General features: G+C 49.4%; 1 protein-coding gene across 8 annotated transcripts in view; it reads right to left on the reverse strand.

Moving 5' to 3' along the window:
- The window catches only part of IGDCC3 (immunoglobulin superfamily DCC subclass member 3), a 52,217-nt gene that overhangs the window by 9,541 nt on the left and 16,431 nt on the right, over positions 1-26,245 (reverse strand). For 3 of the 8 annotated variants that reach the window (XM_078333422.1, XM_035258885.3, XM_035258887.3), the window contains exon 1: positions 19,217-19,426. The exons of the other annotated variants lie outside the window; for them this stretch is intronic. In XM_078333422.1, the coding sequence (XP_078189548.1) occupies positions 19,217-19,256 (40 nt within the window). In that variant the 5' untranslated portion in view covers positions 19,257-19,426. Of the gene's footprint in view, positions 1-19,216; positions 19,427-26,245 lie in introns of those variants that run through there. 8 annotated transcript variants of the gene reach the window in all.

The following is a 26,245-nucleotide window of genomic DNA, read 5'->3' on the forward strand; positions in this document are numbered from 1 at the left end:
GGTTCAAGCAATTCTCCTGTCTCTGCCTCCCAAGTAGCTGGAACTACAGGTGCACACTGCCATGCCTGGCTAATTTGTTTGTATTTGAGTAGAGACGAGGTTTCACGGTGTTTCCCAGGCTGGTCTCGAACTCCTGAGCTCAGGCAATCCACCTGCCTCGAACTCCCAAAATTCTAGGATTACAGGCGTGAGCCACCGTGCCCAGCAGTGCTTCACATTTTATAGAACTGGAAGCTGAGGCTCAGAGGGGGGAAGCACCAGGGACACTGGTCATCAGACCCTGGTTACCAAGGCCTGGTAGCTCTCTTTTGGCCCCTTGTCCTCCTCCTCCCACCCCCAGTTCATCTGCAGTCTCTCTGTGCACCCCAAGAGGGTGCTGCATCCATCCAAAGTGACAAGCTTCTCAGAAGACTGTCAAACCTACCAATCTACATTTCAATGTGTCATAAATATTCAGGGACCCCTCCCCACCTTTTGGGGATCTGAACTCTGGTCTGCAGAGATCATCAGTGCAGAAGGGCTGTGGCGCACCCTCCCCTCCCAGTTACAGGCTGGTTAAGTGTTCCTGCCCACCCCCGTTTCCACCCATGCCCAAACCCCACCCTGTAATGCCTGGGGAAGGAGCCCCTCCCACTTGAGTTCCCAGCTTCAGCACCAGGGCTGCGATTTCATTAAAATCCACTTTGCTTCAAGTGCGGGAAGGCGGTTCACCATCTGTCCAGGCAGGCAGCCCCTCATCTCAGGCACTCCATCAACTGGGACAGTTGCTCCCCTCCCAGAGGAAACCCTCCCCCACAGCAGCAGGGACACTGGAGCTGGTCCTGGCTCCTGTTCATGGCTTCCTGGTGTGGGCAGACCACCCTCCCTGTGGCCCCCATACCCCATCTAAAGCCCCCTCAACCCACCAGCCGGATCTGGCCTCCAGCGAGGCCCGAAAGGCGAGCCTTTGTGCCCTTCCACCCGGAGTCCCTGGGGGCTGGCTCCTTTGTGGCGCGTTCTCCATCTCATTTGCATGTGGTTCATTAAATATAAACATGCATAAAAATCCCCCGCCCTGCCTCCTCCTCTTTGAGGGTCTCCTGGGAGTGTGGCTGATGGGTGTGTGCACCTCTTTGTACATGTGTGCAAGGCTGTGTCTCTGTGTATGTGGTCTGAGTGTCCACGTCTGGATGGGAATCCGTCCTCTGCTGCGGTGGGTATGTGCCTCTGGTTCTGTACAGGTAATCAATCACGCATAGGTACAGTCTTTATAAATAGTACCTTGGTGCCCTGGGGATGGGAGGTAGGGGCAAGTGTCCCAGCTTGTGCCCCCATCAGGCTTGGGGAGAGGATTCCCAGGGAGCACTGGGAGGTCAGCCTTCCCGGTCTCAGGCCAAAAGCTGTTTGGCCAGGGGCTTGGGGGAGGGGGCTGAGGTGCCGCTGGGGCTCCTCTACTGCCTCTAGCCCTCAACCTCCAGGACGGCAACTGGATGCTGTGAGCACAGGGAGAAGAGAGGCACCCAGGCTCCAGGGTCAGCTGTCTCCATCCCCCAGGCCCTGCTCCTTCAAAGATGGGGAGCTGCCTGTCTCTTCACTCCAGCTGGAGAGGAGCTTGAAGTCCCTCAGGGACCTGGGGTGGGAACTAATGGCTCTGCTGACTACAGATGCCTCCTCATTAAGGAAGGAATCCTTTTGTGCTTCTAGTCCCATTCTGGGCTCCCTGGAGGTGCCAAGCTGCTAGGAGCTGGCCTAAGGAAATATACAAGGGAAAGGGCTGCTGCTTATCAGGGCGCTGGGGATGGAGAAAGTCTGGCTTCCACTGCCTGGCTTCCTCCTCCTCCCCGCAGCACTGAGCAGCCACAGCACAGTTGGACATGGCGCTAGAGATGGAAGGGTCACAGGTATGGAGCCAGTCTGATATCCTCCACTGTGTACAGTGCAACTCCTAAGGGTCCCCTGGGGCCCCCTGGATGCAGCTGAGCCCACCTCCTGCCCACATTTCCCTTCCATCAGCGCAGCACCTTGCCGTACCTCTCTATCAGCTTTACTTGGTTACAGTTCTGCCAAAGATTTAATTTGAAGAGTAGCTTTGCCTTTCAGAGTAACTGAAGCCTGGGCAAGGTGGCTCACACCTGTAATCCCACCCAGGCGGGCAGATCTCCTGAGATCGGGAGTTCGAGACCAGCCTGACCAACATGGAGAAAATACAAAATTAGCTAAGTGTGGTGGCACATGCCTGTAATCCAGCTACTCGGGAGGCTGAGGCAGGAGAATCACTTGAACCTGGGAGTTGTAGAATGCGGTGAGCTGAGATAGCATCATTGTACTCCAGCCTGGGCGACAGAGTAAGACTCTGTCTCAAAAAAAAAAAAAAAAGCAATTGTAAACCACGAATCTGAAGCCAGTCTAACTGTAGAGTGGACTGCTTGATGGACTAGCATCTCACTGTGTAGAGGAAAGGTAAGCTGGCTGCACAGGTGTGGTCCAGGAAGGGCAGGCGCAAGAGGAAGGTGTGGTCGTCTTCATCTGAGGCTCCTCCCTCTCTCCCTTCCTTAACCCTCTCTCAGCTCTTCGGTCAGTCCTGCATACTCCTTAGGCATCCTGAGAGCTCTGTGACACCCTGGGCAGGCAGCACTCTCTCAGCCACAAATGAAGGGAGTGAACAAGCCGCTCTTCAGGGCCCCTCCAGCCTTCCCTCCCCCTCCGTCTTCCTGAACCGGATCCACCATCTCTGGGCCAGCAAACTCAGCTTAGCTGGAGTTTCCTAAAATCTTCCACACACATCTGTTTCATAAGCAATAGTATTTTTCCTTTTTTTTCCCTTTGAGACAGGATCTCATGCTGTCACCCAGGCTGGTGTGCAGTGGTGTGATGCAAGCTCACTGCAGACTTGATCTCCCAGGCTCAAGCAATCCTCCCACCTCAGCCTCCCAAGGAGCTGGGACCACAGGCACGCACCACCACACCCAACTAATTTTTTAATTTCTTTTTTTTTTTTTTTGAGACAGAGTCGCCCAGGCTGGAATGCAGTGGCACCATCTCAGCTCACTGCAACCTCTACCTCCCAAGCTCGAGTGACTCTCCTGCCTCAGCCTCCTGAGTAGTTGGAATTACAGGTGCACGCCACCATGCCTGGCTAATTTTTGTATTTGTAATAGAGACGGGGTTTCACCATATTGGTCAGGCTGGTTTTGAACTCCTGACCTCGTGATCCACCCACCTCGGCCTCCCAAAATTCTGGGATTACAGGGGTGAGCCACTGTGCCCGGCCAATTTCTATGTTTCCTATAGAGACAGGGTTTCCCTATGTTTCCCGGGCTGGCATAGCATTTTGCTTTTGGAAGTTTGAGGAAAAGGTATGTTGGGGCCCCTTTGGCCCCTCTAGTCTCTCAGGGTAAAACATGTTTGATTCATGAGTATGTTTATGCCCTGGCTTGTGCCAACAGGACACAGTCGGGTAGGCTATCCCTGATTATGTCTCTCTAGGGAGAGGGTCCCTGGAAAAACATGAGGAAGTGGGGCTGAGGGCTGGACCTCAGTTCACCCCAAGATCTGAACGAGTCACCCTGCAGGCCACTGTGTTGCTGATGACAGTGCGGATGAGCTAGTGTGTTGGCACTGATGTTTGTGTCTGGTGTTGGTGGTATGGTGTCTGTGGCTGCTGCATGTGACAGTGGTGCTGTGATTTGGTTCTTTACACTCCTGTGGACACCTGTTGGCCTGGTGCAGACAGTTTTGGGTCCCTCAATTCAAGCTGGCTGATGGGAGATGGTGATGGGCAATGGTCCTCCAGGTGTGAGGGCCAGAGAAAGCGACAGGGAGGACAAAGTCCTGCTTGGCAGTAGGTGGAGAGAAAGGAAGTAGAGGCACCTTTGTTCACAGGGATCTGGGAAGGAGTCTCCCCACCCCTCCCTGCCACCACCATAGGTGCAACCATGCTGTGGGGAGAGACAGAGGGCAGAGAGTGAGCGTAGCAATTCACAGGGTTGGAAGGGAACAGAAACAGGCAGGAAGCAATTCCTGGACACTCCTATAAATCACCAGAGGGGAGGGGTCTCCTGAGAGCCAGCTCTACAGCCGCTCAGGGAGGGGAGGGGGACTTTCTTCCTGGTCCAGGACCTCTGACAAGGTCAGGCCTGGATCTGATTAGACAGGCTCCAGGGGGAGGTGGGGGCAGCAAAGGGTCGAGGTAAAGTGCTGGGAAGGAAGCTCAGGCCCCCACCCTTTGGCCACAGCCAGACTCCTATCCGGTGTGTGATGGTAAAAAGATCTGGGGGCATGTTCGGATGGACAGATCAGAACATAACCTTTGCAAAAGCGAGGGGCCTGGGGGTCCGAGGCGCCGGCTACCCCCACCTCATACAGCCATTCAAGAGGGGCAGTTGTGAACCACAGACTCTTCTGAAGGCCACCAAGGCCCGTTCCCTCCTTGTATCCATCCCTGACAAAGACCAGGGACAGTAGCCTTCTGGATGTCCAGCCCCTCCTCGGGCAGCTGGGACAATTATCACATGTTTGGTTACTCCAGACACATGCCTGAATCCCACACACTTCTACCTGCGGCCCCCAACTTTTCCCTTTAAAACCACATTTTCTTTTTTTTGAGATAGAGTTTCCATCTATCACCCAGGCTCCAGTGCAGTGGCACGATCTCAGCTCACTGCAACCTTTGCCTCCTGAGTTTAAGCACTTCTCCTGTCTTAGCCTCCCAAGTAGCTGGGACTACAGGCACATGCCAGCCTAATTTTTGTAATTTTAGTAGAGATGGGTTTTTGCCATGGTAGCCAGGCTGGTCTTGAACTCCTGACCTCAAGCGATCCACCCGCCCCAGCCTCCCAAAGCGCTGGGATTACAGTTGTGAGCCACCACGCCTGGCCCACATTTTCCAATATAGTGGCCAGCTATTAAGCACTTGAAATGTGGCCAGTCCAAATTGAGATGGGCTGTAAGTATCAAATACACACTGGATTTTGAAGACCTAGTATTTAAAAAAGAGAGAGAGAAAAGACACTAATCTTAGGGGAATGCAAATCAAAACTACAATGGGATGTGTACTATCAAAAATACAGAAAATAGCAACTGTTGATGAGGATGTGGAGAAATCAAAAACCCGGTGCACTGTTGGTGGGAATGTGAAATGGCGCAGCCGCTATGCAACACCGTATAATTCTAAAGCAATTAAAAGTAGAATCTGCAGTTTTAGTTGTTTAAGTGATCCAGCAATCCCGCTTCTGGGTATACACCCGAAAGAACTGAAAGCAGAGTCTTGAAGAGATATTTGATAATGTCTACAGCAGCATTATTCACAATAGCTAAAGGGTGAAAGAAACTTGTGTCTATTGACAGATGGATAAACAAGATGTGGTATATCCACAGAGCGGAATATTATTCAGCCTTAAAAAGGAGGAAATCCCGGCAGGGCATGGTAGCTCATGCCTGTAACCCCAGCACCTTGGGAGGCTGAGATGGGTGGATCACAAGGTCAGGAGATCGAGACCATCCCGGCTAACACGGTGAAACCCCATCTCTACTAAAAATGCAAAAAAATTAGCTGGGTATGGTGGCACGTGCCTGTAGTCCCAGCTACTTGGGAGGCTGAAGCAGGGTAGGTAATCCCTTGAAACTGGGAGGCGGAGGTTGCACTGAGCCGAGATCACATCCAGCCTGGGCGACACAGTGAAAAAAAAAAAAGGAGATCCTGACACATGCTACAACAGGAATGAACCCTGAGGAGGACACTGTGCTATGTGAGATAAGCCAGTCACAAAAAGATATTGTACAATTCTACTTATTTGAGGTACGTAGAGCAGTCAAATTCAAAGCCCACAGGCCTTTACATCACCAGAGGACTTTGAGTTAATTTCAATCATCAGCCATCCCCTATCTGTGCTGTCCAATGTGGTAGCTATAAACCACGTGTGGCCATTGATTTATTTTTTTGAGACAGGGTCTTGCTCCGTCACCCAGGCTGGAGTGCAGTGGCATGATCCTGGCTCACCGCAACCTATGCCAAGTGATTCTCACGCCTCAGCTTCCCTAGAAGCTAGGATTACAGGCACCTGCCACCATGCCTGCACAGTTTTTTATATTCTGGGGAGAGACGGGGTTTCATTCTGTCCGCCAGGCTGGTCTCGAACTCCTGGCCTCAAGTGATCCTCCCACCTGGGCCTGCCAAAATATTGGGATGAACAGGCATGAACCACCACGCCTGGCCTCACACGTGGCCATTTAAATTAAAATTACATACAATTAAAAAATGTAGTTCCTTCTTCTCACTAGCCACATTTCAAGTGCTCAGCAGCCACAAGTATTTACTGGCTGCGCTACGGGTCAGCGCCAGTAGAACTCCAGTCATTACAGAGAAGTCTATCGGACAGCACTGGTCCAGACCCGAGGGAGGGCCGTGGCCTCCCCCACCTCCTTCTCTTCTGCTTTCCTGCTGTCCTGCCAGAGAGCAACCCTCCTCTCCATCCTCATCACTGGCTGGCCTTGTCCCTGCCTGCACCCCACCTCTTGGCCACATGGACTCAGAGACTGATGATGAGGCCCACATCTGATTCCATGCTAGGGCTGCTGGAGTGCGGTGACACGATCTCGGCTAACTGCAATCTCTGCCTCCCGGGTTCCAGTGACTGTCCTGCCTCAGGCTCCTGAGCAGCTGGGACTACAGGCATGCACCACCACATCCGGCTAATTTTATTTTTTTTAGAAGAGACGGGTTTCACCATATTGGCCAGGTTGGTCTTGAACTCCTGACCTCGTGATCCACCCGCCTTGGTCTCCCAAAGTGCTAGGATTACAGGCATGCGCCACCACACCTGGACTGTGTGTGTGTCTGTGTTTTTGTTTGTTTGTTTGTTTGTTTTTGAGACAGGGTCTTGCTGTCTCCCAGACTCACCTTGACCTCTCCGGCTCAGAACTTTTCGAGGTAGTGGTACAGGGAGGAGATGAATGTAAAGGTTCTGGACTCATACAGAACTGAGTTCAAATCTCAGCCCCACATTATGGACTGTAAGATCTTGGGCAAGTGATAGTCTCTCAAAATTGCTATTGTCTCACTTATAAAACCAGATGGTCACAGCTCACTCACTGGAGCTACTGTGATAGGGATGATTCGATGAGCTATGATCGTGAAGTGCTTAGCACAGGCCTTGGCAGAGAGCGAATACTTGCTATCTAGTCTTGAGGGGAGAAGGTATGATCTTGAGTGAAAAGGGAACTGAGAGGTTGTGGAAGAGCAGGGCGGGGGGGTCAGGAAGAAGTAGTGGTAGTAGCTCTCTTCTCCAAGGGGCAGCCTCTTCCCTCGGAGGGGACGAGGCTCAGGGAGTGGGTGGTGGAGCTCAAGCTGTCTGGAGAAGGGAGTAAAGACTGGATTTGCAAGGCCTGAATGGTGTAGGGGGAGGACATGGCGGGGGGGGGGGTGAGCAGCAGGATATAAACCAGAGCCTCTTCCACCTTACTTCTGCCTGGGGGCTTCACAGCGGCCCCAATAGACAAGCTGTCAGTTGGAAGAGGCCACTGGGTAATTGAGGCCTTGATTTCTCTAGTAAAATGTTTATGAAGCCTATAAACCCAGCCCTTTATTGGCCAGGCTCATTCTGGGGGTTGGATGTGGCTCTCCGAGGTATAGTTAAAACACCTGCTGAACTCAGGCGCCCGATGGCTACTCTGTCCTCCACCCAGACCCACCAGAGCCACCAGGCAGAGTGCTGGTGGGGCATGGCAGGGGCAGGATGGCCCCTGGAGAGCAAGGAGGCCAGCCAAGTCCCACGTCGAACGCTCTTTAAACTCCTCAAGGCACTTCCAAATATCCCATCTCTAAGTCTATGAGGAGAAAGGTGGTGGAGAGAACCCTGAATCTGGGGGAGGCTGGCTACTTGCTCAAGGTCCCCGGTGGGGTAGTGGTCTTGTCATCAGGGTTCTCTGGCCCAGGCTCATCCTTCCCAACCCTCTGAGCCATGTACCCATCATCCGGGTCCCTAATTAGCCGCCGACTTTGGCCCACACTGACTGGCTGTGATCATCTGGGTGGGGGAAGTATGACTGACTTCCCTGGGCTTCCAAAGGAGCGTCTGAGAGTTGAATGAAGCATCTGAACCCAAAGAGTATGTTTTGAGAAGGGGGGAGGCTCTGTGTCATCTGGGTGTCAGAGTGGGTGGGAGTGGGTATGGGAAGACGGGTGTCTGGCATTTACAAATAGCCTCAGAGGACTGTGGTGGCTTCAATGGGGGTGACTGACCCATCTGGGCCTTTGCCTGGTGACTCTGCTCTGAGAAGCCTCTCGATGCCTTTGTCTGCCTTCCTGGCCTCCTCAAGCCCCTCACCTCCTGGCTTGGGCCCCTGAACCCCAGCCCCTCCCTCCTCCCTCCCTCACTACCACCAGCTCACCACTCCCCCGCACCCAATTCTAACACAAAAGGCAACTTTGTCTTTCAAGTCAGCAGCCATAAATCCACATCCCTCCCCTCTCACAGCCACCTTTGACAAACAGGGGCCTGGATGAGGCCAGTGGGAGGCTGGATTCTGCTTGGGAACATCCCTGAACCTAGCTGTTGTTCCCCTGGCTGGCGGACTGGGTGAAAGGGACTGCGAGGCCAAAGTGGGGCTGCAGGGCAGGCACACAGGGCTCCCAGCAGCCTCCAGGCTAGGCTTTTACAACCCACAGGGAATAATACCACTTAAAGCCCTGCTTTTAATTACTCAGTCCCATAATCTGGAGGCTCCAGCTCTTCCTCCAGATCAAGATATGGGCTCCTCCTCCTTCCGTGGAGGATGTGAAGTGTGCCTGGGGGAATGTGTTGTGGAACACAGGCAGGGTACCCCCTTAGACAGCACAGAGACTAGGGGGTACACTGCCCTGCGTTCCGGGGTAGCCTCTTACATTCAGGGAGGGAAAGGGAAAGGGAGAAAGGCATCTCCTGCTCCATGGGACCACCCCATCAACCCCACAGCTGGGTTTTCAAAAGCAGTCCCAATTTCAAGTATTTTACCCTGTTTTCATCCTACATATCAGGCAATGAGTTAGGAGATGTACTGGTTTTGAGTTTGGGAAATACAGTCGTCTGTTCTAGTTATGCAACAGACCCACTGAATCAACTGTAAGCATTCATTTAATAGATACTTACTGAATGCTAATGTGTCAGGACATTCTGGCACCCCAGGAGCAAACTCTCTCTCTCCAACCCACAAGTCCTGTCCTTAGATGCACACACCCCAGCTCCTAAGAAACATCAGAAGGATGATGGCCAGGTGCCGTGGCTCACACCTGTAACCCCAGCACTTTGGGAGGCCGAGGTAGGCGGATCACTTGAGCCCTGGAGTTTGAGACCAGCTTGGGCAACATGATGAAACCCTGTCTCTACAAAAAATATACAAATAAGCAGGGCATGGTGGCGTGTGCCTGTAGTCCCCGCTACTTAGGAGGCTGAGGCAGAAGAATCGCTTGAGCCCAATAGGTTGAGGCTGCAGTGGGCCGTGAATGTGCTACTGCACTGTAGCCCAGATAACAGAGTGAGACCCTGCCCCCTCCCCCCCCACACACACCCCTGCACACACACAAAAGAAAGAAACATCAGGATTAAAGCACCAGAGCCAGGATCCTAGGTCACTGTCTGAAAAACAGACCTGCAAAGGCCATCAATGGGCAAAGGTTAGATGTTACTTCCATCTGTATAACTCTGTTATACAGATTTATATTATAAGGATTACTAGCCCTTCTAAGGCTCAGACACATTAGGTAACTTGCCCGTGGTCACACAGCCAGTCAGTGGTGTTAAGGCAAATATTTGGACTTAACAATGGTCTGACTCCAAATCCAGGGCTCTCTGCCTTCATCACAAAGCTGTCCTCAATGGAGAAATACATATTCCAATGCCCCTTAAACATGACTGATGAGGCCTACACTCGCCCAGAGAAACACAGAGGCACACAACATCCTAGACCATTACAACCACTCAGACTTGCCCATGACACAGCAGGCTTCGCTCTAACTCCCCCAGCGGTTTGGTGGTAGGTTTTATAGAGAGTAACTAATGCAAATAAGCACCATGACAAGGCAGTATCATCACCCCCACTAATGGGCACTGTGCCCCCACGTGGCTCCTGATTTCTATTAATACAGGCAAATAAACAACCAAGATGGCTCTTCCTTCAGCACTTTCAACTCTGCCCTCCCGCAGAGCCGAGCGGTGGAGCCTTCCGAGGGTGGCCTGCAGGTCTATGCCTGTAGTCTAACCCACTGGGTTGTATAAAATAGAGCAGTGATTTATTTTCCTGTTTTGGGGGCTTGAGGGAGGCACTGCCAAATGCTAGTGGCTTCCATGGAGTAAAAGAGTAGTCACGAGACTCAGCTCTTTTTTTTTTTCTTTTTTTCTGAGATAAAGTCTTGCTCTGTCACCCAGGCTGGAGTGCAATGGTGTGATCTTGGCTCACTGTAGCCTCTGCCTCCCAGGTTCAAGTGATTCTCCTGCCTCAGCCTCCTGAGTAGCTGGGATTACAGGTGCCCACCATCATGCCCAGCTAATTTTTTTACATTTTTAGTAGAAATGGCATTTCCCAATGTTGGCCAGGCTGGTCTTGAACTCCTAACCTCAGGTGATCCGCCCACCTCAGCCTCCCAAAGTGCTGGGATTACAGACGTGAGTCATCAGGCCGGGACAAGACTCAGCTCTTTTAACAACTGGATACGTGGTCTTGGTAAAAGCAAAGCTCCTCTCTGAGCCTCTGTTCCCTCCTCTGTAAAATGTTGGACAATTCAATGACTGAGTCTCATCCAGCTGCAACCTTTGAGGCACATCTGCTTCCAAGTGCCAGCCAACAGTGCAGGGGCAGGGGCTGGGAGGTGACTTGGAATTCCTCTCTCCCTTGGACTTGAAAATGTCCAGGCCCAGCAGAGGCCCTCTCCACAGACTGCGCGTCTCTGCCGGTGTCAGGGTCACCAATCTTCCTTATGTAAACCTGCCCAGTCCCACAATATCCCTAACTTCTGTCGTTCTGATCAGGACACCGGATGTCCCTCACCTCCCGGAAGGGCATCTGGCTAAGGGGGTCCAAGCTGCAGCTATTAAGTAAATTGCTTTCACATGACCACAAGGACAACTCAACAAAAACAGACACTTCCCCCAAATTTCCAGAGCCAGATATTAGGATTTGTAGGAACTAATACAGTTGGGGTTTAGGTAACAGAGAGGCTGAGATCAGCTCCCGGCTCTTCACAGATTCCGTGTGACCTTTCGATTCCAACCTTGATTTTCTCATCTGTAAAATGGGAGGGGAGTAGGATAGACAAATAATCTCCAAGGTCCATACTAACATTAAGATTCTAGGATAACACTGGGTAAAGTGGCCCCTCTCCATCTGTTGGAGGCCTGTGAACCAGAGCAACTCCATCTTAAATAGGAGCTGGGTAAAATGAGGTTGAAATCTACTGGGCTGCATTCCCAGAGGGGTAAGGCACTCTAAGTCACAGGATGAGATTTTGCCAGCACAAAATACAGGTCATAAAGGCCTTAATGATAGAACAGGTAGCAGGCTGGGCACGGTGGCTCACGCCTATAATCCCAGCACTTTGGAAGGCCGAGGCAGGTAGATCACCTGAGGTCAGGAGTTTGAGACCAACCTGACCAAATGACAAAACCCTGTCCCTACTAAAAATACAAAAATTAGCCGGGCATGGTGCCACAGGCCTATAATCCTACCTACTTGGGAGGCTGAGGAAAAGGCGGAATTGCTTGAACTTGGGAGGCAGAGGTTGCAGTGAGCTGAGATTGTGCCATTACACTCCAGCCTGGGTGACAAGAGCGAAACTTCGTCTCAAACACCACCACAAACGGGTTCCAGTAAAGGAACCAGCCCAAGCCCAGCAAAACCAAAATAGCCACAAGAATGACCTCTGGTCATCCTCACTGCTACACTCCCACCAGCACCATGACAGTTTACAAATGCCATAGCAACGTCCACAAGTTACCCCATAAGGCCTAAGAAGGGGAGGCATGAATAATCCACCCCTTTTTTTTAGCAAAGCATCAAGAAATAACCAGAAAAATGAGCAGGCAGCTGGGTGCGGTGGCTCACGCCTGAAATCCCAGCATTTTGGGAGGCAAATTTTAGCCTTACCAGTTTTATATTGGCTGCTAAGTGGAGTAGCTAATGTCTGTGTTTTATTATCACATGTATTTTGCTCTGGCCAGCACAAAAAAAAAATTTTTTTCTTATGATGCCGCTTGGTCCCCGGGGTGATGGTGTCACAAGCCTGATCACTGGGGCCGCTCAGGGAGAGGAACCCAGAAGCCTGGCATGCCAACAAAAGGGTAAGAATTCCTTATCAGTCAGATTTTTGGCTCCTCTCTCTGTGCAAACGGCCGAATGAATGGAAAAAAATCCTTGTGTATCTCCTCAGTAAAGTTTTGATTAATGTGAAAAAGGATTCTAAGACTTAAGCTGGTGTATTCTGTGCTATGAATTTGTTATTCTGTGCTATGAATTCGTTTTTCTGTGTCGAGGAGGTACTTCAGGATAAAACATGGGTTTCGAGCACCTGTAAGGCCTCTTTTCAAGATGACCCAGCAAGCTGGTCAGTAACAAACTTGGCTGCAGGTCCCTAAAACAAAAACTGGATGAAGTCTCCACCTTGTTTCATGTCCTTGGGAGCTTCACCTTTTAACCATGTGGCAATACTTTCTTTTGGTCTCTGCCTTCAGGGAACAGGACGTTTAGAGTTCATGTCATAGTTAGCTAAAAAAAATAATATTAAATAGTTAAAAGCCTTTAGACTTCTTCTGAGAAAGAAAATAGAGATGGGCCCATCCTTAGTAGCTAAGGTTTCACAGTGGCGGTCAGAGTTCAATTCCCCACGTGGGAAGTAAGTTGTTTCTGGTTTAATATCTGCATGACCTTGTCTATTCTCTGCTCCATGGACTGTCTTAAATTTTCCTTTCTCTAAGCACCTAGGAGTAAAGCTTCTTTTTTTTTTTTTTTTTTTTTTTTTCGAGACAGAGTTTCGCTCTTGTTACCCAGGCTGGAGTGCAATGGCGCAATCTCGGCTCACCGCAACCTCCGCCTCCTGGGTTCAGGCAATTCTCCTACCTCAGCCTCCCAAGTAGCTGGGATTACAGGCATGCGCCACCACGCCCAGCTAATTTTTTGTATTTTTAGTAGAGACGGGGTTTCACCATTTTGACCAGGATGGTCTCGATCTCTTGACCTCGTGATCCACCCGCCTCGGCCTCCCAAAGTGCTGGGATTACAGGCTTGAGCCACCGCGCCCGGCCCTGAGTAAAGCTTCTAAACTGGTAAAGTTTAGAAGCTAGATATACTGGCCGCTTGGCATGGCTAAAGTTGGGTAATAAGAGATATAAAAGGATTTTTTTATTTTATTCATTTATTTACATTTTTTTGAGACGAAGTCTCACTCTGTCACTTAGTCTGGCCTGCAGTGGCCGATCTTGGCTCACTGCACCCTCCACCTCCCAGGTTCAAGCTATTCTCCTGCCTCAGCCTCCTAAGTAGCTAGGACTACAGGCACCCACCACCACGGCAGGCTAATTTTTGTATTTTTAGTAGAGACTGGGTTTCACCATGTTGGCCAGGCTGGTCTTGAACTCCTGACCTTGGCCTGCCTTGGCCTCCCAAGTGATCCACCTGCCTCAACCTCCCAAAGTGCTAGGATTACAGGCATGAGCCACTGCACCTGGCCTGAGAGTCAGCTCTTCTCTGCCCTTCTGCCTGGTGTGTCCTAGGCTAGGCTCCATACTAGTGCATAATTAAAATCTCAGATTTACCAAGGTTTTCACCAAAAATAAAAGTTGCTAAGAGTTAACATGTAATTGAAACTACTAAAGAAAAAATTTTACATGCAAGGTATGTAAAGGAAGTAAAATGTGTTTTTGATAAAATATTATAAGAAGTCATGGGAATATGAATTTTTTGCTGCTTAAAGCATTAAAGGATTGTTTTAAGAAATAAAAAACATCTAAAGTTTAAACAAGATGTGGAAGGTTTATAAAAATTAATTGTGACCAGACGCTGTGGCTCACGCCTATAATCCCAGCATTTTGGGAGGCCAAGGCAGGTGAATCACGAGGTCAAGAGATCGAGACCATCCTGGTCAACAAGGTAAAACCCCGTTTCTACTATACAAACATTAGCTGGGCATAGTGGCCTGTGCCTGTAATCTCAGCTACTCAGGAGGCTGAGGCAGGAGAATTGCCTGAACCCAGGAGGCGGAGCTTGCTGTGAGCTGAGATTGTGCCATTGCACTCCAGTCTGAGTAGCAACAGCAAAACCCCATCTCAAAAATAAATAAATAAATACAAATTAATTGTAAGAGATTGTGTGTGTGAACACATTGGCTAAAGTTAAAGCTGTATTATTCAGTTTTTCCATAAATTAAACATTGGAATAGAAGCACAACAGGTTTTTCTTAGAGCACTAATGTGCTCTTTCACAAAAAAAATGTAAAGTGTTATAAAAAGTTTATAAGAATCTTACTTTATCTTTGAATATTAGCATGGGGTAAATATGTCTATACGGCTGTATTAAAAATTGAGTTTAACATTAATAGTACATCAATGTAAAGGTGAAACTTGGCTTATTTGGTATAAAAATCATACAGGAAGCACTGTCAAATATGAATGTTTTGCTTTCTTTGGACTATATTTGCATAACTATGTTATTGGTATATATTCCAAAGTTACAGGAAACTGCTATAATTCTAACATAACTTAGTGTATGTTATTAACAATTATAATGGTTACGTAAAATTTTGTGTGCCACAGAAGTAACCAAATTTCCTTATCAATTGTGGCTTTAACAGTGGCAGTTCTAAAACTTTTATCATCCACAGACAATTGTTATCTTGTTTTAATCCCCTTTAGAAGGTGGTTTATAATCAACTATAGAACTCTAGCAGGAGTTCTTAAGTGCAGGTTTCTCATAACTTCAGAAATTGTAACATTAGAATAGAGGAAACAACTTTCAGAACTCTCTTTAAGAGCTAGAATGTTCATGAATATCAGACAGAACAGGAATCAACTGAATTTACTGAACCAACAGAAAACTGAAGTAATCTGTTTAATTTTGCTTAAAATGTTGCCGACCCTTTGTTTTGTTTTTCAGAGTCAAGGAAATTTTTCTTTTGAGCTATTTACAGCTTGTAAGCAATTGAGTAATTTGGTACATATTTGTTTCTCTCTACCTGATTTCTCCAGAATTTGGAAACTAGTTGTGAGTATTCTTAACTTATGGCAATATAGTTATTTGCATAGGTGCAATAAGAGTCTATTTTCTTTTGTAACAGGACACAGTTGGAGAAATTGGTTATTTTACCAAGGCTTTGACTGCCTTGGTAATGGTGTACTTTCCTTTAAGGAGTCAAACTTGACTTGTAGAGCCAATAAAAGCCCTTTGGGGAACTGGTCTCATACCTTGCCTACACAGTCCCTGTACAGGGTTTCTGACCTATGGCAAGTAAAGAATTTCACTTTATCACAGGTCCAGAAGCCCCAAGTTATCTTGGGACCTCAAAAGGAGAGGGATTTACCCAACTCATAGGTATTTGAGGGTATGAACTCATGGCAGGGCTCAGTTTTAAAAAACTCTTATCTATGCCAGGCATGGTGGCTCATGCCTGTGATACCAGCACTTTGGGAGACTGAGGTGGGTAGATCACCTGAGGTTGGGAGTTCAAGACCAGCCTGATAAACATGGAGAAACCCTGCCTCTACTAAAAATATAAAATTAGCCAGGCATGGTGGTGCATGCCTATAACCCCAGCTACTTGGGAGGCTAAGGCAGGAGAATCGCTTGAATCTGGGAGACGGAGGTTGCAGTGAGCCAAGGTCGTGCCATTGTACTCCAGCCTGGGCAACAAGAGTGAAACTCCGACTCAAAAAAGAAAAAGAAGTCTTGTCTAAGTTTCCTTATATGGAAGAGAATTCCATCAAAGCCAATTTTAAAAGAGCCTATGTGAAAAAATAATTATTCTTGCTGCACTTTATACAAATAATCAGGCCAAGTATAATAAAGCAAATCAGTCTCAACATGATTTGTCTTCAGTAAAAATGGGAAACTAGAGAGAGAAATATTATGTTTCAAGAACTATGGTACATTTGTTATTAAATTCTAGTCTCAGTTGTTTTTAAGTTTCTGCCACTTAAGCTAACTCTGCTTATTCCTGTGAACCAACCAGTAATCTCTGACTGCTGCTCATAGGAAACAAGAAGGATGGGTAATGTAAAAATCCAGATCAGTATTCCATTTTGGGCACATTACAATCAGCTAACAATCCTCTATCAGCTTGGTTCCAACAGTTGCCCAGTTAATAGCCTTCTAATCTAGTTTACTTGGAATAACTTTACTTATTTTGCTTTACTCTTGTGGAATATATTGCTGTTATACTCTTTGTCGGAATACAGGACAAGCTTACTGAATGTTTTCTCAAATTATACACTTATTAATCTTCCAGATATCACCTCTGTCAAAACTCAAGAGTTATAAATGGACCTTACCATACTGATGCTTTCTGACCGAGCTCCTTCCTACCCTGAATGCAAGAGACACTCATACTTAGGAAGGAATATCATCGCCCATATTCAGCCTGAAGAAGTTACAGAAGATGGTTCTTCGTCCCTCCACAAACCTTAGGATTAAGAGTTCTCTTATAAGGCCAGGCGCGGTGGCTCACACCTATAATCCCAGCACTTTGGGAGGCTGAGATGGGTGGATCCCAAGGTCAAGAGATCGAGACCATCCTGGTCAACAAGGTGAAACCCCATCTCTACTAAAAATACAAAAATTAGCTGGGCATAGTGGTGCGCGCCTGTAGTCCCAGCTACTCGGGAGGCTGAGGCAAGAGAATTGCTTGAACCCAGAAGGCAGAGGTTATGGTGAGCCGAGATCATGCCATTGCACTCCAGTCTGGGTAACAACAGCGAAACTCCATCTCAAAAAAAAAAAAAAAAAAAAAAAAAAAAAGAGTTCTCTCATAAAAGGGAGGGAGGAAATATCAGAGGCCTGTGAACCAGAACAACCCCATCCGAAACAGGAGCTGGGTAAAATGAGGCTGAAAGCTACTGGGCTGAATTCCCAGATGGATAAGGTATTCTAAGTCACAGGATGAGATACAAGGTCCGCACAAAATACAGGTCATAAAGACCTTGCTGATAAAACAGCTTGCAGTAAAGGAGCAGGCCCAAACCCACCAAAACCAAAATGACCACTAGAGTGACCTCTGATCATCCTCACTGCTACACTCCCACCAGTGTCCTGACAGTTTACAAATGCCATAGTGATTTCAAGAAGTTACCCTATATAGCCTAAAAAGGGGAAGTATGAATAATCCACCCCTTGTTTAGCATATCAAGAAATAACCATAAAAATGGGCAACCAACCAGTGACCCTCTGGGCCACTGTGTCTATGGAGTAGCCGTTCTTTTATTCCTTTACTTTGTTTTGAGACACAGTTTCACTCTTGTCACCCAGGCTGGAGTGCAGTGGCGTGATCTCAGTTCACTACAACCTCTGCCTCCCAGGTTCAAGTGATTCTCCTGTCCCAGCTTCCCAAGTAGCTGGGATTATAGGGGTGCACCACCACGCCCAGCAGATTTTTGTATTTTGAATAGAAATGGGGTTTCACCATGTTGGCCAGGCTTGTCTCGAACTCCTGACCTGAGGTGATCCACCCACCAGGGCCTCCCAAAGTGCTGGGATTACAGGCATGAGCCACCACACCTGGCCTTATCCTTTAATTTCTTAATAAACTTGCTTTCACTTTGCACTGTAGACTTGCCTTGAATTCTTTGAGATCCAAGAACCCTCTCTTGGGGTCTGGATCTTGGACCCCTGTCCTGTAACACATCCATAAAAGGACATGCTCCTCTCATGCTATGTCATCTTGCAGACATTCACCCCTGCATTCTTTGCTTCCGCTGCCCCCTCTACCTGCAACTCTGTGGTCCCTTTCTCTACCACCGCCTCCATCTTGCACATCCACCAAAGGAAGCAGAATTCATTCCCGACTTTACATGTTGCCTGCACCTCTCCTAGCCCTTTTCAGACTGTATTAGAATTGGCTGTTGATGCGTCTATCTGCCTACCCACGGAAGACCTATGAGGTCTCATAGGGCAGGAAACAGACACATTTATCTTTCTACCTCCAGCACCTAGATCAAATATGAGGTAAACACTAAGTCCTCACAAACTGCTCCCTGAATGCTGACTTAAAGGGTCATGTGGTCTTGGGGATCACTGCCCATTATCTTGTCTTCCACTCAAGTCCCCAACCTGCCACAATTTAATGGCTCTCCTCCACAAGTTATTATAATTCCTCTACTTGAGTCTCAACTTCTTCAATGAAAAAGAAGGTGAATTAGGCTACGCCCCTGGCTCTCAAACTTGGCTGCAGGTGGGAATAACCCTAATCTGCCTAAACCTCGCGGATTTCTGGATGCTGCTGCCAGAGCTTCAGTCATTGGTCCGGTGTAGTGCCCAGAAATCCCTGTGCCTCCTAAAGCTCTGGAGGTGACTCTAGGATTGGGAGGCCCTGGCCTGGCAGGTTCTTGGGAATCGGGACCAGAGCAGAATCTCAGCCAACCCCCCGCAAGCCTTACTCCCGGCTGGCTGCTCTGGGCAGCCTGACTCCAAGGCCCGGAGGCAGGGCAGAGTGGGCAGCGCAGTGGGCCGGGTGGGGAGCTTGGGGAAGCCCGGCCCCCGAGGGGCCCCAGTGCAGGCATTCAGCGGGCGGGCAGGGTCAGGCCGGAGCCTGGGGCCCCCAAAGCTGCGCTGGCTGGGCGGCAGGAGTAAGTGGGACCATCTGCTCCACTCCTCGTAGGTCAGCACTTTGTGTCAGGCTCCCATCCCCCCCGCTCTTCTCCCTCCTTCCCCGCTCTGCCCTTTGACTCCGGGCCTCAAAGGAGAAAAGCACTCGAGGTCCTGATGAAAGTGGGAGCGTGATGGGGAGCGACAACAGCCGCCGGAGCCCCGGCCCGAGCGGCCCCAGGCTCCCCGGCCCAGGGCGCGGCAGGGGCGGCGGGCGAGGGCTCGGGCCGGGAGGACGCGGCGGGCCCCTTCCCGGCGGCCGGGTCCGAGGCGGGGGCCGGTTCCCACAGCCGGCCGGGCCGCGCGCCGCCTTTGAAGTGGCCGCAGCTGCGCCCCGGCCCGCGGCTAATCCCCGCCGACGCGGGCGTCCCGCCCCCCTCCCGCATAGCAATAGTGTCCGCGCTGAATGGCGCTGGCTAATTACCTCGCTCGCACCACCGCGGGTGAATGAGAGAATCCGGCATTGTGCGCGGCGAATGGAGAAAATAAGACAGCCATTGTCCTCGCACGCCAAACGAGGGTTTGATGTCGCTGGGGCGAGCGAGGCACCATTTCCCGCCACCCCCTCCCCCAGCGCCTCGGATTCCCCAGCTGAGCCCGGCCCCGGCGCCCTCGGTGGCGGCGGAGAGAAACTGAGGAAGCGGAGCCTGTCTCCCCGAGGAAAGAGGCCCTTCCCCTTCCGTGGAAGCTGGGCGGACACGCGCGGCCTCCGGACTCGCCCTCGCCCCTCCCTCCGGGCCCCGCCCCGAGCCTTCTCCACCTGCAGATTCTCAGGGGCCCCCTAACTGGGCACCCAGTTGTCTTTAATTCAGGATAAACGGGCACGGCCCTGCATTCAAAGACCTAATCCCATTTCTCCGGATACACACCAAACACTTGGAGAACGAGTGGGGAATTTACACACCTTAGCGCCCAGCTGTGCGCCACCAAGCTGAAAGGACTGCAGAGGTTTAGGCAATGGCTGGGAGAGATGCTGGTAAAGAAGGCGGGAGAGGGAAAAGAACAGGAGGGAAGAGGGGGCACTGTGGGGAGCCTGGACTGATGAAGGGGCTTAGAGGGTCGGAAAGAGGGAAATGGTCAGAAAGGGGAGGTCTGCAAAGCAAGGCCTCGGAATTTGGATTTAACGTGCAAGCAGGGAGGCCACTGTTTTGATCCTATGTGGGTCCCGAGGAGAGTGGTGGGGCTGACGGTAACAGCAGAGTGTCAACCACATGCCCCTGGAAGCCACGGCAGGCACCATAAGAAGCCCAGTGGGGCTGACGCACTTCTTTTTTCACAGACGAGGAGATGAGGTGGCTCAACTTAGAAATCAATCAAAGCTACAGGAAACCACGGTGCAGATGCACAAGCCAAGGCTCACACTATTTACACATCCAAGAGATTCTCTGGGCTATATCAGGCTGCTTTTTCACCATCACCACCAAACAAGCTGGGTTTTTTTTAAAAAAAGGTAGGGGGGTGGGGGGAAAAGGGAAGATTACATCCTTCAAGATCAGGAAGTATCTCATCTTTCTGTGCTGTCCCTCAGAGTACTTGGCACAGAGGAGGCAAGCAGGTACAGGACAGATACTCTTGGAGATTTGCTGATTTAAGAATAGACCTGGTTTTTTGTTTTGTTTTGTTTTTTCTTTTTTTTGAGACAGAACGGAGTCTTGTTCTGTCAACTAGGCTGGAGTGCAGTGGCCGATCTTGGCTCACTGCAACTTTGGCCTCCTGGATTCAAGCAATTCCCTTGCCTCTGACTCCTAAGTAGCTGGGATTACAGGCATGTACCACCACCCCGGCTAATTTTTTTTTTTTTTGAGATGGAGTTTCACTCTTGTTACCCAGGCTGGAGTGCAATAGTACGATCTCGGCTCACCGCAACCTCCGCCTCCTGGGTTCAGCCAATTCTCCTGCCTCAGCCTCCCGAGTAGCTGGGATTACAGGCACGCGCCCCCATGCCCAGCTAATTTTTTGTATTTTTAGTAGAGACAGGGTTTCACCACGTTGCCCAAAATGGTCTCGATCTCTTGACCTCGTGATCCACCCGCCTCGGCCTCCCAATAATTTTTTTGTATTTTTAGTAGAGATGGGGGTTGGCCAGACTGGTCTCAAACTCCTGACCTTAGGCAATTCACCCATCTCAGCCTCCCAAAGTGCTGGGTTTACAGGCGTGAGCCACAGCACCAGTCCCAGACCTCCTTTAAAACCCCTCAATTCTGTATGTAGATCCTTTTCCTGGACACATGGACTTCCTAACCTCTTCTGACAGGCTCTTCGACTAATTCCACCTAAAGTAAGAATGATACTCTTATGTCCCAGTGTTCTATCAGATTTAGTACATGATTAATAAATTATTTATCTGTTAAATTATTAGTGTTGGACAGATAAGCAGGAGGCTGTTGGGCTAGCCCTTGGTTAGCACCACTTATCTGACACATATCACAGAGCCCTTTCTGAGGCTGCAACATTTTCTAATGTCCACATCACCATAATTCAATTATAAGCACTTTGTAGGCAGCCCATAGCCAAATCCTTGCGCAGAGGCATCCATCTATCCATCCTTTTATTTCAGAACAAAGTAAAAGAATGGACAGCACTTTTTTTTTTTTTTTTTTTTTTGAGACGGAGTTTTCCCTCTTGTTGCCCAGGCTGGAGTACAATGGAGTGATCTCAGCTCACCTCAACCTCCACCTCCCGGGTTCAAGTGATTCTCCTGCCTCAGCCTCCCGAGTAGCTGGGATTACAGGCGTGCACCACCACATCTAGCTAATTTTGTATTTTTAGTAGAGATGGGGGTTTCTCCATGTCGGTCCAGCTGGTCTCGAACTCCCAACCACAGGTGATCCGCCCACCTCAGCCTCCCAAAGTGCTGGGATTACAGGCGTGAGCTACCATGCCTGGCCTGGACAACACTTATTGAGGGACCAAATGAGCAGCAGCCAAATTGTCCCTTGCTCTGACCAACTAACTGTATCTAATACTACCAAGCACTAGCAGTGACAGTGACACATGAAAAGCTTTTAAAAATTTAAGTATGATTCATTGTTTTCCTGAATCAAGGTTTAACCTTGGTCATAACTACAGATGTGATCAAAACGTTTTTTTTATAACTCTCCTAAATGTTCATCATAGAGTTGTATTTCTTCTACCTAAGGCTCTAAATAGGGTCTCACTTTGTCATCCAGGCTGGAGTACAGTGGCGTGATTTCAGCTCATTGCAGCTTTGATCTCCCAGGCTCAAGCAATCCTCCCACCCCAGTCCCCCAAGTAGCTGGGACTACAGGCACCCACCACCGCACCTGGCTAATTTTTTGTATTTTTGGTAGAGATTGAGTTTTGCCATGTTGCCCAGGCTGGTCTCTAATTCCCGGGCTTAAGTGATCTGCCCACCTCAGCCTCCCAAAGTGCTGGGATTAGAGACATGAGCCACTGCATGGGGCCCCCAAACCATTCCAATGCTATACAGGCCACTAGCTTCATTTTGCAAGACTGAAATGGCCATTCAAACAGTAACTACAAATACTGTTGATCACTATTTATCTCTGTATCAACAAGGGTGCCTAAGTGGCCAATCCTCAGATAAATTATACTTTGATAAATGATATATTAAAAAAGCAAGAAGAGCCTCCAGGCCCAAATTAGAGACTCACTACTTGAGTAATTACATGAGTAACTTTAAAAATAATGCTCTGTGGGTAAGTATTCTGATAGGAACATAATGAGTATAATAATAAGAGTGTCTTTTTTTCTCTCTCTCCATCACCACAGCAACATGGGTTCACAGAATGCTTTGTTGTCATTTTGATTATAACAGAAAGGCAGGCATGCCCATGCAGGGATAGGCCTTCTGCAGGGGATGCACAGGGCCATGTAGGGACTTAGCATGGAGCCTGGCCTGTGAGCTCTTCTGAGGGTAAGGCTGGAGGTCTGGAATCCTGCAAGTTTCTCCACCTTTCCTGGGAGAGGGTTCCATCCTGAGATAACTGAGTACCAGTAGCCACCCCTCCTGGAGTGGCAGACTGAGGTTTGAACTCACCAGGCCAAGCAAGCCCTTCTCACCCAGTACTTAGTAATGGCACCTGTGACTTAGCCTATTCTCCATCTTCTCCCAAGTGGCCAATGGCCGGATCTTGGAATAAGGGTGTTTCAGGGAAGATAACAGAATAGAGATATTCGGGTGCCCTTTAATACCAGAAGAGACTGAAATCGAGGATTTAGGGTATAGTTAGAAGCAGAGAAATGGATAAGACCCTTTCATCTTTGAGCCAAGAGCAGTCAGACAGGGCGACTCTCAGCTCCTGACAGTAGGGACTCAAAAGCCTGCTGAGAAGGGCTTAGGTGAAATGCTCCTATAGGCCTTTCAGGAGCAATATCTGATTCAGTTTCATCTGCCCTCCCCCAATCCCAGCTGCTGAGCTCCTGAGGGTGAGTGACCCACAGCCGGTAGGAGGTGTTCCTATCCTCCCACATCATACCCACAGCTCCCCATTCTCTCACCTTCATCAGATGAGATGAGAGATGCCAAGCCCTGAGGATGCCAAGGAGCTATCCCCTCCCCACAAGGTTTGCAAACGAGTGGGAGGGATAAGAGATATATTTGCTATTCCAGCATGAACCCTGTGTTCTGATTCCCTCCACCTCCCCCCGCCAAAAGCAAAGCTGGACATACAGCCCAATGGATCCTTCTCGAATTGATGTTATAAAACAGGAAAGCCTCGATCCTATCAACCTCATACCGGCCTGCCTGTTTTGATCCTGATTTTGTTATGGTTTGATGGGAAAATGACTGATTTAAGGAGCGAAAATCAGAAACAGAGGAGGGCGGGAATATCAAACAGCCTCAAGGCTGAGGATCTCTCCACGTAATATTGTTATGGGTGATCTGAGATAATGGAGTCAAGAATATTCTAATCCAATCTGCAAGTGGGACTAAATCAGACAGGGCTGATTCTAACGTACGAGAGAATTGGAATACAATTTTAAGAGACCTCAAAAAATTAGGATGAAGGGAATTGTTGCAGAAAGAGGAGGACATACCACGTTAGAGGCAAAAAAAAAAAAAAAAAAAAAAAAACCCAAGTGTGGGGAGGGAAAAAGAAACCAAATCTGAAGATGGCAGAAAAAGATCTGAGAAGTGTTGTTTGTCGAAAGCCAAATACTGGGTTTCAGTTCTCTAAGGTCCTATTCAGCTCTGGCTCAAGCTAGAGCCCAAATCCCATTTGACCAATCAGTACACTGGAAAGAGCATCTGGACCCTTTCTTCCTTTTCTTTTTCTTTTTTTTCTGAGACAGAGTTTTGCTCTGTCGCCCAGGCTGGAGTGCAGTGGTACAATCTCAGCTCACTGCAAACTCTGCCTCCGAGGCTCAAGTGATTCTCCTGTCCCAGCCTCCCTAGTAGCTGTGATTATAAGCCATACCACCACACATGGCTAATTTTTTGCATTTTTAGTCAAAATGAGGTTTCATTATGTTGGTCAGGCTGGTCTTGAACTTCTGACTCAAGTGATCCACCTGCCTCAGCCTCCCAAAGTGCTGAGATTACAGGCATGAGCCATGGTGCCCAGTGAACCTGGCTTATTTTAAGATTTGCCCATAAACTTTGGCCTAGCTCTTGTTCCTTGTCAGAAATTCCTGGCCTATGGACACAGTGGCTCAAGCCTGTAATCCCAGTACTTTGACCAAGGCAATGTGGATTGTCTGAGCCAGGAGTCAAGACCAGCCTGGCCAACATAGTAAGGTCTTATCTCTACCAAAAATATAAAAAATACGTTAGCTGGGTGTGGTGGTGCAGGCCTGTAGTTCCAGGTACCCAGGAGGCTGAGGTGGAAGGATCATTTGGGCCCCAAAGGTTGAGGCTGCAGTGAGCCATGATCGTGTTGCTGCACTCCAGCCAGGATGACAGAGCAAGACCCTGCCTCAAAAGAATAAAAAAAAAAGAAAAGAAAGGAAAAAAAGAGAAAAGAAAGAAAAATCCCTGGCCTGCACCCCAAGCTAGTTAGGAGGAAGAGGAGATGGCTGGAACCTGAGAACTGAGACCTCTCATAGATCCCCCAGGCAAACCCCAAGCCCCCCACCCCAACTCTCCATTCTTCCCTCTCTCAGACCCATTCCAGGCTCCCACTTGATAGGGGTGAATTCCCAAGTTTCCAGATGAAAATACCTGGAAACGCTAACCGCAGCAGCCTAGAAGAATAGTGACCAAAGAGCCTCCACGTCCTGGATGCTGGGAGCCTGGGAAGCGAGGACACACGCACACGCACACTCATTCACACCCACAGACACACTCGGCCACGCACTTCGGTGACTTGACAGCAGAGAAACCGCGCGGCGCAGCGCTAATTGCACTGGATCCCGCAGCCATGCTGGGGGTGGGGGCGCCCCTCGTCCGGCCTAGAGGGCAAGGCTTCATTTTCCGAGCCTGCTGCAGAGCTGCTCCCGCGGGCCACTGCTCTCTGCCCATTGCACTCCGCCCAGGGTGGAGCCAGGCGCCCTGCGACCAGGGACCTGCCGGCATCCTGAAACTCTGGCGCCTGGGCTGCTTTGGACACGTGCGCAGGCAGGAGCCAGGAGGGTGTCGACAGAGTGGGGGTTAAGAGGGAGAATGACAAGGGCGCTATTCTCAAAACTTTCATCCTGACATTAGAAAAAAGGGTAGCCTGGCTGGGCGCGGTGGCTCACGCCTGTAATCCCAGCACTTTGGGAGGCCGAGGCGGGCAGATCATGAGGTCAGGAGTTCAAGACCAGCCTGACCAACATGGAGAAATCCCGCCTCTACTAAAAATACAAAATTAGACAGGCATGGTGGTGCATGCCTGTAATCCCAGCTACTTGGGAGGCTAAGGCAGGAAAATAGTTTGAACCTGGGAGGCAGAGACTGCAGTGAGCCAAGATCATGCCATTGCACTCCAGCCTGGATGACAGAGCAAGACTCCATCTCAAAAAAAAAAAGAAGGCTAAGCCGGGTGCTCCACAGAGGGAGCTGGGGGGCCTGGAGGGAGGCAGAGGGGAAAGTTGAGGGCTGTGTTCAGGGTGAAAATGGGGCCGTGTCTGAGAACTTTAGAACTGGGAATGGATTTTAGGTATCTTAATCCGGTCACCCCACTCCACCTTCCACCTAGGAGGAAACTAGAGGCCCAGGAAGGTGAGCAGATAGGCCCAAAGTCACACAAGGGTGAGTTGAAATTTTACATGTTAAAAGCAGCTTCTCCTGGAAATGGGAGCCAGGGAGGGTGCAGAGATAAGCATCATGGTGTCAGGGTCAGGTCCAAACATCTCAATGAGCTTCAGTCCATAATGGTGGGGCCAGAGGAGGTGCCCCCTCCAAACCAGGCACCTCCTGTCTCCAGGACTCCCCTGGCTTCTCTGGCCTGCTAATATGAAGCCTGAACAAAGGCTGCCCCTACTAGTGGGGAGTTGGGGGCATGCACAGGACTGTACACTCCACAAATGCTTGGGTCTTAATCATGCT

This window comes from Callithrix jacchus, chromosome 8, assembly GCF_049354715.1.
Source record: "Callithrix jacchus isolate 240 chromosome 8, calJac240_pri, whole genome shotgun sequence".
NCBI lineage: Eukaryota > Metazoa > Chordata > Mammalia > Primates > Cebidae > Callithrix > Callithrix jacchus.